We start from the raw sequence: 11,319 nt of genomic DNA, 5'->3' as shown, positions 1-11,319 counted from the left end.
AATCAGACAGCCTTTGAGAGCACACTGAGAGCGGCGAGCAGTGCTGCCAATAATTTGTGAAGAAAAAGCTAGATGGAACTTAATGAAAAAAATGTAAAATGCATGAATTAATATTAATTTTTTTTTATAATTAGTATATATTTCCTTATATTCAATACAATATGTATTTACTGTCTTTGAAACGAATACAGATCAAATTAAAATTATAAAATCCAGATTTCCCGCTGTTTTCAATTTCTTGCCGCTACCTGACTCAGAAAAAAGCCAGATATGACGGAAAAAAAGCCAAAATTGAGAGAGCGTTTCTGATTTGACACATAATGACGTGGTGAAGTCTGTGTGAAAAAGAACAATAAATTGCCGACAAATCTCTAGTGTAATTAAATTAGTTACCGCATATTATTGCGCCCGGATTCGCCTCTGTTTCGTCACAAGTCCTCCAGCATCGGCAAGCAGGCGCTGCGAATAAGTTATCTCAACACACTGACAGTCGCTAAACTCATACAACAAGGAGGTAGAAGAAGAAGAAAGAGAAGACGAAGGCGACGAATATGAATTAGAGAATAATTAGCGATTGTTGCTAGTTTGCCGTTTTGTGTTTTGTTAGCCGCTTCTCCCTATCCCGCCCTGCCTTCCAGACGAGGCCCTATATCGAATCGATACACGTGTGCAGCGGGAGCAGCGCCGACGTCAAAGTCAACAAACGAGGCGAGGGCCGGAGATTGATGAGAGGCTAGCGCGGAGCGACCATGATGAACGAGGACAGCAGCGCCGCCGGCGGAGGCGGCGTCAAGAAGTTCTTTCAGCGCCTCTCACAGGTAAGATTCAGCTTGTAAACATTAAAAAGTGATTTCACGGCTAAGCATTTGTCCTTCGGTTCGCAGACCTACCAATCCACTTTGGACCGGAGCACACCGCACACGCGGATGCGCTGGGTATTCGCTGGCTTCTTGCTCCTGCTCTTCGTTCTACGCATTTTCATTTACCAGGGCTGGTACATTGTGTGCTATGCGCTGGGTATCTACCATTTGAACCTGTTCATCGCGTTTCTCACGCCAAAGATCGATCCGGAGTTCGATCCATACTCCCAGGACGACGAGGATGAAGGACCCAACCTGCCCACGCGCAGCAACGAGGAGTTCAGACCCTTCATCCGGCGCCTGCCGGAGTTCAAGTTTTGGCTGTCGGTGACGAAGAGCACGCTCATTGGTGTGATTTGCACGTTCTTCGACTTCTTTAACGTGCCAGTATTTTGGCCCATCCTGGTTATGTACTTCATCACGCTGTTCTGCATCACGATGAAGCGACAGATCAAGCACATGATCAAGTACAAGTACTTGCCCTTCACGCGCAACAAGCCGCGCTACCAGCGTGTCAATGACCTGGCGGGTGCGGGCGCCGGGCCTGGCTCTGTGGCGGGCAACGCGAAGTGACAATTAGCCGCACAGACGCCGGATCCACGGCCAGTGGCAGCGGGAACGGGCGATTCTTCTATTGCCTCTACCTCTGCTGTTGCGCCACCATCAACAAACAGCGACAACGCCGCGACCAAGGATGTTGGGTCGCCAGCAGCAGGATCGTCCATCAAACCACCGCAGATAATTGCAATTGAGGACTACTAGAGAAGGCTACCGAACAGTCCGAAGGGGAATCAAAAGCAGAAGCAGGGGCACAACATCAACCAGAACCAAGCTGGCCCCATCATTTTGTCGGCTTGTAATCGCAGTATATTATTATTTCCTTTTTCGGCCTAAGTTTGTGTAGCATTTTCCTTTTTTACTGTTGAGTTGTCGTACGGCGTTTTGTGCAAAAAGATACCTTGTTTATTGTCTAACGTAATAATGCTTGTTTAAATTTCTATTTATTTGCAATGAATGCGACTTCTTTCTATTGTAAATCCTCCTCCGAAACGATTACACTCGGCAAAATCAGTTTTAATTTAATACTTCATCCTAAACTAATCCTAAACGTAAACATATTTTAATTAACGATCGTTCTATCCAAAAAGTAGAGTTACTTGCATTCGAAACAAATATATTTTGATTACCAATCATGCTTAGATGCTATATAACAACGTATGCTAAATATATATACAAATATATTTTTTTGCATCATAATTATACAATTTTTTGTTAGCGTTAACTTATACAAAATGTTAAAAGGCGAAATGATAAAATGAATTCTATAGGCAGGAAGTGTACACTGGGTGCGTCTTATGAATAAAGAAAGACACAAGGAAACCAAAACTAATTAATTGCTGAAGTTTGACCTATACTTTAAAGGGTTGGTTGGGATGATTGACGTGTTCGCTTTCGCTTGGTTTTTCGATTTATCTAATCGTTTTTTAATTGAACGCAATGTAGAATTCTGTGATAAGGCAATAACTTCAAGTGCCTCTGACCCTTTATCTATTCTTCGAATATTTTAAAAGCAAAATAGTTGTAGGTATTTGTTTTGATTTATTCAAATGAAGCACGAAACCAATAGTTTAAGCGTGCCGAATGTATACTATTAGATATATGGGTCAAACGTTAAGCTTGCCGGCAACAATTGCAAAAAACATACATTAAATATATAAAATAGCATTTAAATGCAGAATATTTTGAATAACAAGTGGGATATTTTTGGTGGAACGACAAATGAAAATGCAACTTAGTGTACTTAGTGTAAAAGGCAGAGAGAGTCAAAGTCCTCACTTTGTTTCCACCTCATATTTAGCCTTGGCGCGATCTTCTCGAGCGCACTTTTTTATCACGCTATTAAAGTACTTGTGCAGGCCATAGCTAAATAATCTCAGGGGTCCCAAGACAAGGGCATGTAGAAGATTGGTAAAGAAGCCATCCCAAGGTAGCAGACCACCGCCCAAGGTTGTTATTAGCCAGCTTTCAGCTCCCAGCGTAGATGTGAAGTTGCCCTTCTGGAAAAATTAAAGGAAAAGCATAAATTAGTTGAGAAACATCTCTTGCAAACAGTTGACCTACCAATGCATCCCTAAGTATTGCCTTGGCCATCACCTCAGGCTCTACGAGTCCTCCGCCGCCCGAAATTATTTTGGTTTCGCGTGGCTTCGACTTCTCCTCCTCCTCGAAACCGGGCGTATTTGTGTCGCAGGGCATGGCCAGTGTGACACTGACTCCATGCTGTCGAGACTCCATTGCTATCGTCTCTGCCATAGCTCGCAGGGCGTATTTTGTGCACGAATAAGGACCATAGCCATAGATGCCGAACATAGCGGCCTGCGAAGCGGTGATTACAATGATACCCTCCCCCGCCTTCTTCATCTTGGGCAGGACATATCGGGTGCAGTTGTATGTGCCGAAAAAATTGATGTTCATAAGCTTGTGAACATCCTGAACGGATACCTCCTCGAAAACCCCGCAAATGGCCATCCCGGCACAATTGATTAGGGTGTAAATGGGACCGAAGGCGTCCTCAATCTCGCCCAGAGCTCGGGACACCTGCTCGTAGTCGCCGCTAATGTCCAGGCTCTTGTATTGAAACTTTTGGTCAGGTCTCTGGCGTATCACTTCCATAAGAGCCACAGCTCCGCCTGCGCAAGGGTTTGGATAGTGAATCATAGATAAGGGCAATGTTTTGGGTGGGGCTCCCTCTCCCCCATTACTCACTCAACATTTTTTCGTCGCGCGCTATTACCGTCACATTGGCACCCTTCATGGCACACTCCACTGCTAAGCAGAGTCCGATTCCCTTGGAGCCGCCGGTGACCACCACATGACGACCCACAATGCTCTTTGGTTTCTTGGCCATGACGAACAGAAAGACAAGAATGTGAACCAGCACCGCGATGCCCAAGCATAGAACTATCTCCCAGGTGAGTTCCATGTGTTAAACGAGTTTAAAAGAGCTGGAAAGCTATAATCTGTTTTGATTGGGTTTATCTATACGAAAAGTTGATTAGAAAGTGCATCGAAAGTGTGACCAGAGAAGACAGAAACTATAACACCAGTTGCATGCACTGAACGATTCCAAAAGTATCACGGTTTCAGAAGTTTTTGTGTCCAGAATAAAAATTGTCCCTTTCCAAAAAAATCTTCTTATAATTCTGATTTTAATTAATTATTTTATTTTCTCCAAACATATTTTTTTTATTTTAGTTGACAGCGCTGACCGGCACATGTGCACCGCAGCAGGTTGGCAGCTCTGATCGAATTTATTGTTGTTTATTCTGATTGGAACTTATAAATTTAGAAAATATTTAAAGAAAAATGCCACCGAAAAAAGACGCAAAGGGCGGCGGCAAGGATGCGGGTAAGGGCGGCAAAAAGCCTGCCGCTGAGGACAAGTGTGAGTATATATGTAAAGAGGCCAGAGGGAGTGCATCTTAAAGAAATGATCATTTTAACCCCGTGCAGCTGCCGGCAAGGAGAAAAAGGGAGGCAATGCTGTGAAGGTGCGCCACATCCTCTGCGAGAAGCAGGGCAAGATCACCGAAGCGATGGAGAAACTCAAGGCTGGCCAGAAGTTCCCCGAAGTGGCGGCCGCCTACAGCGAGGATAAGGCGCGTCAGGGCGGCGATCTTGGTTGGCAAATTCGCGGAGCAATGGTTGGTCCCTTCCAAGACGCCGCATTCGCGCTGCCCATCTCTACCGTCAACAATCCCGTGTATACAGATCCCCCGATCAAGACCAAGTTTGGCTACCACATCATCATGGTTGAGGGAAAGAAATAAGAGAGCTGTTTTTATAAAATCAATTTTATTGTTCCGATTTTGTTTCGTGTTCCTGTTAAGTTTATATCAATCCTTTGGATTCTGTGCGGTGCGATCACTTCTTGCCAGCGTCCTCCTTGAGGCCCACGGTACGGTTGAACACGATGTGGTCCTTGGTGGTGTCCGGATCCACAGAGAAGAATCCAATCCGCTCGAACTGGAACTTATCGTAGACCTTGGCCTGTGCGAGCGCCTGATCAGCGAAGGCGCGGACGACCGAGATGGACTGCTCGCTAATGTCGCTGAGGAAGCCGCCGGGCACCTCGTTGGGATCCTCGGGGTTCTTGTGCTTGAATAGCTGCTCATAGAGGCGGACCTCAAGCTGAATCGGCTGCGACACCCACTGGACAAATGCTTTGGGCTTCTCGGCCTGCTCGGCAGCTTGGCTGCTGCAGACGAGTTCCACCACCTCCCCGGTCGCCGGATCCTTGACAATGTCATCAACGCTGATCACGAGGCCGGCGTGCCGAAGACCCACCGATTGCTTGGGCGACAGGCGGCGGTAGCCCTTCTCTGGTTCCAGCTTGAAGTCTCCCCTCTCGATGTAAACCACCTTGTCCAGGGTGATCTTGTGCGATCCCTGCTGCGCATTCTGGGGGAAGTCCGGCACCTCTAGCTGCACGGGTGCCGCATGCGGAAAGTTCTTGATGGTCACTTTGAGTGGTTCCAGAACAACCAAGCGGCGGGGAGCGGTGACATTAAGAACATCCCTCACAGCCGCCTCCAGCATGGCGGGGTCGACGGCTATCTGGGCTCCTGTGACGCCCATCTGGGCACAGAAGTTGTTGATGGCCTCTGCCGGGAAGCCCCTTCTCCTCAGAGCCGTGAGAGTAAACAGCCTGGGGTCGTCCCAGTCGTGGACAATCTGCTCAGTAATCAGCTTGGCAATCTTGCGCTTAGACACCAGGGCGTAGTTCATGTTTAACCTGCCGTACTCCCACTGAACCGGACAGTAGATGTCGAGGGCATTGCACAGCCAGTAGTATGAAGACCGCCGTGACTGGAACTCCTTGGTGCACAGCGAATGGCTGATATCTTCCAGCGAGTCGCACAGGCAATGCGTGTAGTCGTAGGTGGGGTAGATGCACCAGTCGGCGCCTGTTCGGTGATGGGCAATAAACTTGATGCGGTACGCGACCGGGTCCATCTTGCCCTCCTCCAGGGTCAATTTTAATCGCAGCGTGGCCGCTCCCTCGTCGATTTTGCCGCGTTTCATGTCTTCGAACAGCTGCAACGACTCCTCAATTGGACGCTCCCGCCATGGACTGGGCTTCGGATTGAAGCCCTTCAGCTCTTCTGCTTTCTGGTGGCAAACGTAGGCCAATCCCTTGTTGATCAGCACCACGGCCCACTCGTACAGCTGCTGGAAGTTGTCCGAGGAGTGGGTAATTTTGTAGGGCTTGTAACCGAGCCATTCGACCATCTCCTTGATAGCCAGGAAGAATTTCTCCTCCTCCTTCTCGGGATTGGTGTCGTCGTACCTCAGGTAGCAGACTCCATCCTGGGCGGCGGCATAGCCAAAGTTGATGTTAATGGCCTTGGCGTGGCCGATGTGCAGGATGCCGTTGGGCTCTGGCGGAAACCGGGTGTGCACTTTGCCGCCCGTCCTCTTGAGGTGCTCCTTTAGCAGCCGCTCAGTGTTTTCAGTGATCACATATCCGTCGGTCTTGTAGTTCTCGCCGGGAGCATGGAAGTGCACCTTTGTCTTCATTAGCTCGGCAATGGTGGTGGCTCCATCAGATGCTGCCTCGGCTGTCACTTGCGGGGAGGAAGCTGCCTCTGCCTTGGTCGTTTTCGCTGCCTTTGGCTTATCGTTCTGCTTGGTAGGTGGCTTGAGATCGGCCTCAGTCTTTGGTCCCAGCAGATCAAAGATCTCAACGTCGATAGCCGCCTTGACGGACTTTGCATCCGCCCATTTGAGTTCGCTCCTCACATCCTGCAGGATTTTAAAGGAATTAAAGTGGTACCGCTGCTCCAGCAGGGCCTCCTTATAGCTGCCCTTGATTTTGGCCTGGACAATGCGCTCGATCTCCTCCGGTGTGACCACGACTCCCACGCCGCACTCCTTTTCCAGCTCCTGGACATTGATGCTGGCCTGCAGCTTCTGACCGCACTTGAGCACATACTCCAGGGCGGCGTCCACACGCTGGGTGTTGTCCAGCTTGCGTTCTACGATGTAACGTACGAGTAGGGGCAGCTGCTCCGCGCTCTGCGGCTTCAGCTTGGTGGCCATGTGGTAGAGCAACATGCCGGTGCCGTCGGCCAGAGAAGAAGAACTACCCGTTTGCGCCAGCGCCAGCTGGAGGTTCTTGGTCACGTTGGCATTCTTCAGAGTCTCCTTGGCCTTCTGCTCACTCATGCCAAGAGCCTGGAATTGGGCTATCAAATCCTCGCCTGCCATGTCCTCGTACTTTCTCTCTTTCTCGCTGCGCCGCTGATGACGAAGTGCAGTTCGCAGTGTGGCCAGACCACCGATTTTATATCTACGGCTTATCGATAACGCAAACAGCTGATTTGTCGAACCTATCGGTCTGCCCGCACGTGTAGAACGAAAACATTGTTAAATGCTATAACAAAAAAAACAACTGAAATAGCGTTAAAATGGGCAAATTAAACGTGACAGTGCTACGTTACCTCACGAAGGAGGACTTCCGCGTCCTTACCGCCATCGAGATGGGCATGAAGAACCATGAACTGGTGCCGGGACCACTGGCCGCTGCTATTGCCAATCTAAAGACAGGTGGCGTCCACAAGCTGCTCAAAGAGCTGTGCAAGCACAAGTTATTGTCCTACGAGCGGGGCAAGAAATGTAAGTATTGCTGAAAGCTTCTTTTTCACTTGTTAAATACCCTTTTCTTTCTAGATGATGGCTATCGCTTGACCAACACGGGGTATGACTACCTGGCTTTAAAGTCTCTTACCTTGCGCGGATCGGTGAGCTCCTTTGGCAACCAGATTGGCATTGGCAAGGAGTCCAACATCTATGTGGTGGCCGATGAGGAGGGCACAGCCATTTGCCTGAAACTCCACCGATTGGGTCGTACTTGCTTTAGGAATGTTAAGTCCAAGCGCGACTACCACGGCCGGCGGCACAAGGCCTCCTGGCTATATCTTTCCCGCATCTCGGCCACTAGAGAGTTTGCCTACATGTCGGCTCTTTATGATCGAGGGTTTCCAGTGCCTAAACCTATCGACTTCAACCGCCATTGCGTGCTGATGGAGCTTGTCAAGGGCTGGCCCATGTAAGATGCTTTATTTTTTAGGAATACAATCCGACTCTTCATGATTCTTTATATTTGAAGGACCCAAGTTCACGAGCTGCTGGATGCTCCACAAGTTTACGATGACCTTATGAATCTTATCGTTCGCCTGGGCAACTCTGGTGTCATCCATGGTGATTTTAACGAGTTTAATTTGATGGTGACGGACGAGGGCAAGCCTATACTGATTGATTTTCCCCAGATGATGTCCACCTCGCACGAGAATGCTGAATTGTAAGTTATCTTGTGTTTTAGGTCTTCCGGAGCTAAGCTTTATTTCCTTTCAGCTTCTTTGAACGCGATGTTACCTGCGTTCGTGAAATGTTCCGTCGCAAGTTTGGTTACGAAAGTGAAGATTACCCAAAATTCAGTGACCTGGTGCGAGAAGATGATCTGGATGCCGAGGTCCATTGCACAGGCTATGGCTTCACCAAGGAAATGGAACAGGATCTACTGCAGGAATACGGAATGGTGGATCAGGATGACGGCGATGATGAAGAAGAAGGTGACATTGACGAGCAAGAAGAACCACCTGTTTTGGTTCCATCAGCAGCTGCGGAGATCGATGAGTGCCGCCGCCAAGTCGAAAACGAAGTGGTCTACAGTGAGGCCAAGCCCACACAGAAGTCAGATGATGCAGTCCGACGGTATATTGAGTCGTGTACTCAATACCTGGGCAATCTGACGGTGGGCCCAGAGGTTCCCGATCAAACGCTGCCCTCAAAACTGGAAGTCGCTCATCCAATTAAAACCCCCGAAGTTATTGCAGCTGAAACTTCAGCACCAGATCATCAGCCTGTTGCCACAGACGATGTCAGGTCCATCAGCTCGAATGACCTAGACGCTGATGAAGTTCCCGAGCTGGTGTCTGGCTTGGATCCCAACTCGCGAATGTATCGCCTTAAAATGGTCGAACAAATGCTGAATGATGCCAGGAGCCAGCGGTCATACTCTACCACAACGAGTACAATAGCACCTTCCGTCATCACCGACCGTATCCGTCGTAATATGGACATCAAAGAAAAGAGAGAGCAGCGCAAAAAGTGCGTGGCCAAGGGAGAAGCCAGCGCTGTGCATCGTCACCGCAAGGAGAACAAGGATGTGGTGAAGGAATACGCCGGTTGGGATTTTTAGAAATTATTCCCTGATAAATATTTCATATGTTTTATAGTGATATGTAAATTTATAATAAAAACACTTGAATGTTCAATGTTAGTCTCTTTCTGCACACATTTCACAAGTGTTCTTTAGCTCGATAACCCATGACTGGGCATTTTTATGATTTCATAAAATTCAAAAGCTAAAGCATTTATCTAGTGTAATCTCATGCTAAACAAAAGCCTCCATTATTCGGGCAAGCAGTTTGTTGTAAAAAATAGCAATTGCCATGATTCAGCGAAATGCGAGAATTAAGTGATACTCATTTCCCCCAGCGGGTGATATGATTAGCTTATTCTGTGGCCCCAAAGGATTTGAGAAATTTCATAAGGTTGATTTATAAGGACACTTACAAGTAGTTTAATGAATTGTATTAGGTAAAATCAAGTTGTTTTTGTTATATATATAAAAAAATATTTTGTACAATTTTTTCCTTATTTGAGAACATAAAATTTGTAGGGCAAAGCTATAGCTTAGATAGTTTTGCCATTAAAGCTAGGATTTAACTAACAATACTGAATCAATTATATCTTCCTCCCAGGGAATCTGAATCGTTAGACTTAGTCGCTTTTCTCTGTATCTTATTAAATATTTTCGTACCGAGAAATTGTTCAATTGCGGAATGACGATGCAAGTCTGGCGGGAGATTTTTGGTGTATAAGTTATCAGTATATTATTACGACCCACGTGACGGTTGTTCTATATAAAAGACCAGCACCTCTGACGACACAATAGCACTAACAAAAATATTCTGTTGTGGTACAAATAATGCCTGAGGAGAAGAGCCACTCTGTGCCTGTGTGGCTCACCAAGGACTTTGTCCAGGAAAAGCTACGCGTCTACTTTAAGGACGACTCTTTGAAGCTGGAGAAATTAGGCATTAATCCAGCTATTGGCAACGGTGAGAACTACGCCAGTGTAATGACCCGCATCAATGTTGAGTATACCACAAAGGACTCGAAGTCCAAGAAGCTGACCACCAACTTCTTGGTGAAGACGACCTTTGCCGAGAAAGACCCAGCTGCCCATGTGCTTATCAATTACGGGGTCTACACTCGTGAGATGGACATGTATCAAAGGATTATTCCCAAGCTGGCGGAGCTTGTAAAGACAGAGATTCGGGATCCACGAAAGCTGTTTGCTGGCACCGTAAACGTAGATCGGAAAACGAATTCCATAATATTTGAAGACCTCTCTCTGGAGCATTATATGGTAGCCAGCCGGCTAAAGAAACTTGATCTGGAACACACGCACTTGGTGCTGGAAAAGCTGGCCAGCTTTCATGCCGCCGGAGCAGTTCTGGTCGAGCGGGAGCCCGGTATAGTAAAAGAGAACTATGATCGAGGATTTTACAATAGACATACCCGAGGCTATGAGCCGATTATGACGAATCTTCTGAGGGCCCTATCCCGATCCCTGAACTTGGATGAGGAGCTGCGTCAGCGCTATAAGGCCAAGATAGATCGATTGGTCGATCGTGTGATGGTATACGGAGAGCGATCGACAACCAACAATCCTGGAGACTTTCTGACCCTGGCTCACGGTGATCTTTGGACCACCAACGTTATGTTCCAGTACGACGGACAGGGACATCCAATCAATGTCACTTTTATTGACTTCCAATTCTGTGTATGGAACTCCCCAGCCATCGATCTGCACTACTTCTTCTCGACTTCGATACACGACAATCTCTACCTGGAAAACCAGCTGGAACTGATCCAATTTTATTACTACAAATTGGTGAATGCTCTCAAGAAGCTTAAATATTCCGGCCACGTCCCGAGCTTATTTGATTTTCAACTGCAGTTCCGCATGAGTAATAAGTACCTATATATAAATGTATTATTTTATTTACTAATACTGTTGTATTATATTCTCTTTCGCAGCTGTGTTTGCATCCTTAATTTTCGAGCCGTTGATGTTGTACAATGGCAAGGAGGAGGCTTCCCTGGAGCAGATTATCTCAGAGAAAGCGAGCGGGCAGAGGTTCAAGGATGATATCTATCAGCAGGAGTGCGTCCGAAAGAAACTGCATCTTACGCTCCCTTTCCTGGAACAGTGGGGATTGCTTGATGAAATGTGATATTTGCTGTCCCCATAAAATATATTAATATGTGTATATATTTGAGCGAAAAGCGAGATTAGATTGAGATTTGGCATTAACTAGAAGGG

At 47.2% G+C, this 11,319-nt stretch overlaps 6 protein-coding genes across 7 annotated transcripts; 4 read left to right on the top strand and 2 right to left on the bottom strand.

Annotated features, from left to right (window-relative positions):
* The first annotated feature begins 232 nt into the window (after window positions 1-232).
* Window positions 233-2,254, top strand: LOC110186975 (protein RER1). 2 transcript variants are annotated; one of them, XM_020956325.2, is made up of 3 exons: window positions 256-514; window positions 585-818; window positions 885-2,254. In XM_020956325.2, exons 2-3 carry the CDS (start codon window positions 750-752, stop codon window positions 1,431-1,433), a joined length of 618 nt encoding a protein of 205 aa, XP_020811984.1. In that variant the 5' UTR covers window positions 256-514; window positions 585-749; the 3' UTR covers window positions 1,434-2,254. The 2 variants fall into 2 exon arrangements, with proteins under 2 accessions (XP_020811983.1, XP_020811984.1); XM_020956324.2 differs by having other exon boundaries at window positions 233-818.
* On the bottom strand, window positions 2,018-3,978 carry Kdsr (3-ketodihydrosphingosine reductase). Its single transcript, XM_020956323.2, has 3 exons — window positions 3,627-3,978; window positions 2,982-3,550; window positions 2,018-2,917 (listed from the first exon to the last, which is right to left on the bottom strand). The coding sequence occupies exons 1-3, from the start codon at window positions 3,841-3,843 to the stop codon at window positions 2,693-2,695; spliced, it is 1,011 nt and encodes a 336-aa protein (XP_020811982.2). The 5' UTR covers window positions 3,844-3,978; the 3' UTR covers window positions 2,018-2,692.
* Window positions 3,979-4,021: 43 nt separating this feature from the next.
* Window positions 4,022-4,722, top strand: LOC110186977 (peptidyl-prolyl cis-trans isomerase NIMA-interacting 4). The gene is made up of 2 exons (XM_020956327.2): window positions 4,022-4,305; window positions 4,374-4,722. Exons 1-2 carry the CDS (start codon window positions 4,227-4,229, stop codon window positions 4,688-4,690), a joined length of 396 nt encoding a protein of 131 aa, XP_020811986.1. The 5' UTR covers window positions 4,022-4,226; the 3' UTR covers window positions 4,691-4,722.
* On the bottom strand, window positions 4,699-7,233 carry GlnRS (Glutaminyl-tRNA synthetase). The gene has a single exon (XM_020956321.2). It carries the CDS (start codon window positions 7,128-7,130, stop codon window positions 4,785-4,787), a length of 2,346 nt encoding a protein of 781 aa, XP_020811980.2. The 5' UTR covers window positions 7,131-7,233; the 3' UTR covers window positions 4,699-4,784.
* RIOK2 (RIO kinase 2) lies at window positions 7,214-9,199 on the top strand. The gene is made up of 4 exons (XM_020956322.2): window positions 7,214-7,538; window positions 7,593-7,971; window positions 8,032-8,223; window positions 8,277-9,199. The coding sequence occupies exons 1-4, from the start codon at window positions 7,331-7,333 to the stop codon at window positions 9,121-9,123; spliced, it is 1,626 nt and encodes a 541-aa protein (XP_020811981.2). The 5' UTR covers window positions 7,214-7,330; the 3' UTR covers window positions 9,124-9,199.
* A 714-nt stretch (window positions 9,200-9,913) lies between these two features.
* LOC110186725 (uncharacterized) lies at window positions 9,914-11,282 on the top strand. The gene is made up of 2 exons (XM_086840527.1): window positions 9,914-10,964; window positions 11,023-11,282. The coding sequence occupies exons 1-2, from the start codon at window positions 9,916-9,918 to the stop codon at window positions 11,228-11,230; spliced, it is 1,257 nt and encodes a 418-aa protein (XP_086696653.1). The 5' UTR covers window positions 9,914-9,915; the 3' UTR covers window positions 11,231-11,282.
* Window positions 11,283-11,319: the final 37 nt, after the last annotated feature.

The sequence above is a fragment of the Drosophila serrata genome, unplaced genomic scaffold, assembly GCF_035046125.1.
Source record: "Drosophila serrata isolate PLE 108 unplaced genomic scaffold, ASM3504612v1 contig_382, whole genome shotgun sequence".
In the NCBI taxonomy this organism is placed as follows: Eukaryota; Metazoa; Arthropoda; class Insecta; order Diptera; family Drosophilidae; genus Drosophila; species Drosophila serrata.
This window is presented reverse-complemented; position numbering and strand designations above follow the sequence as displayed.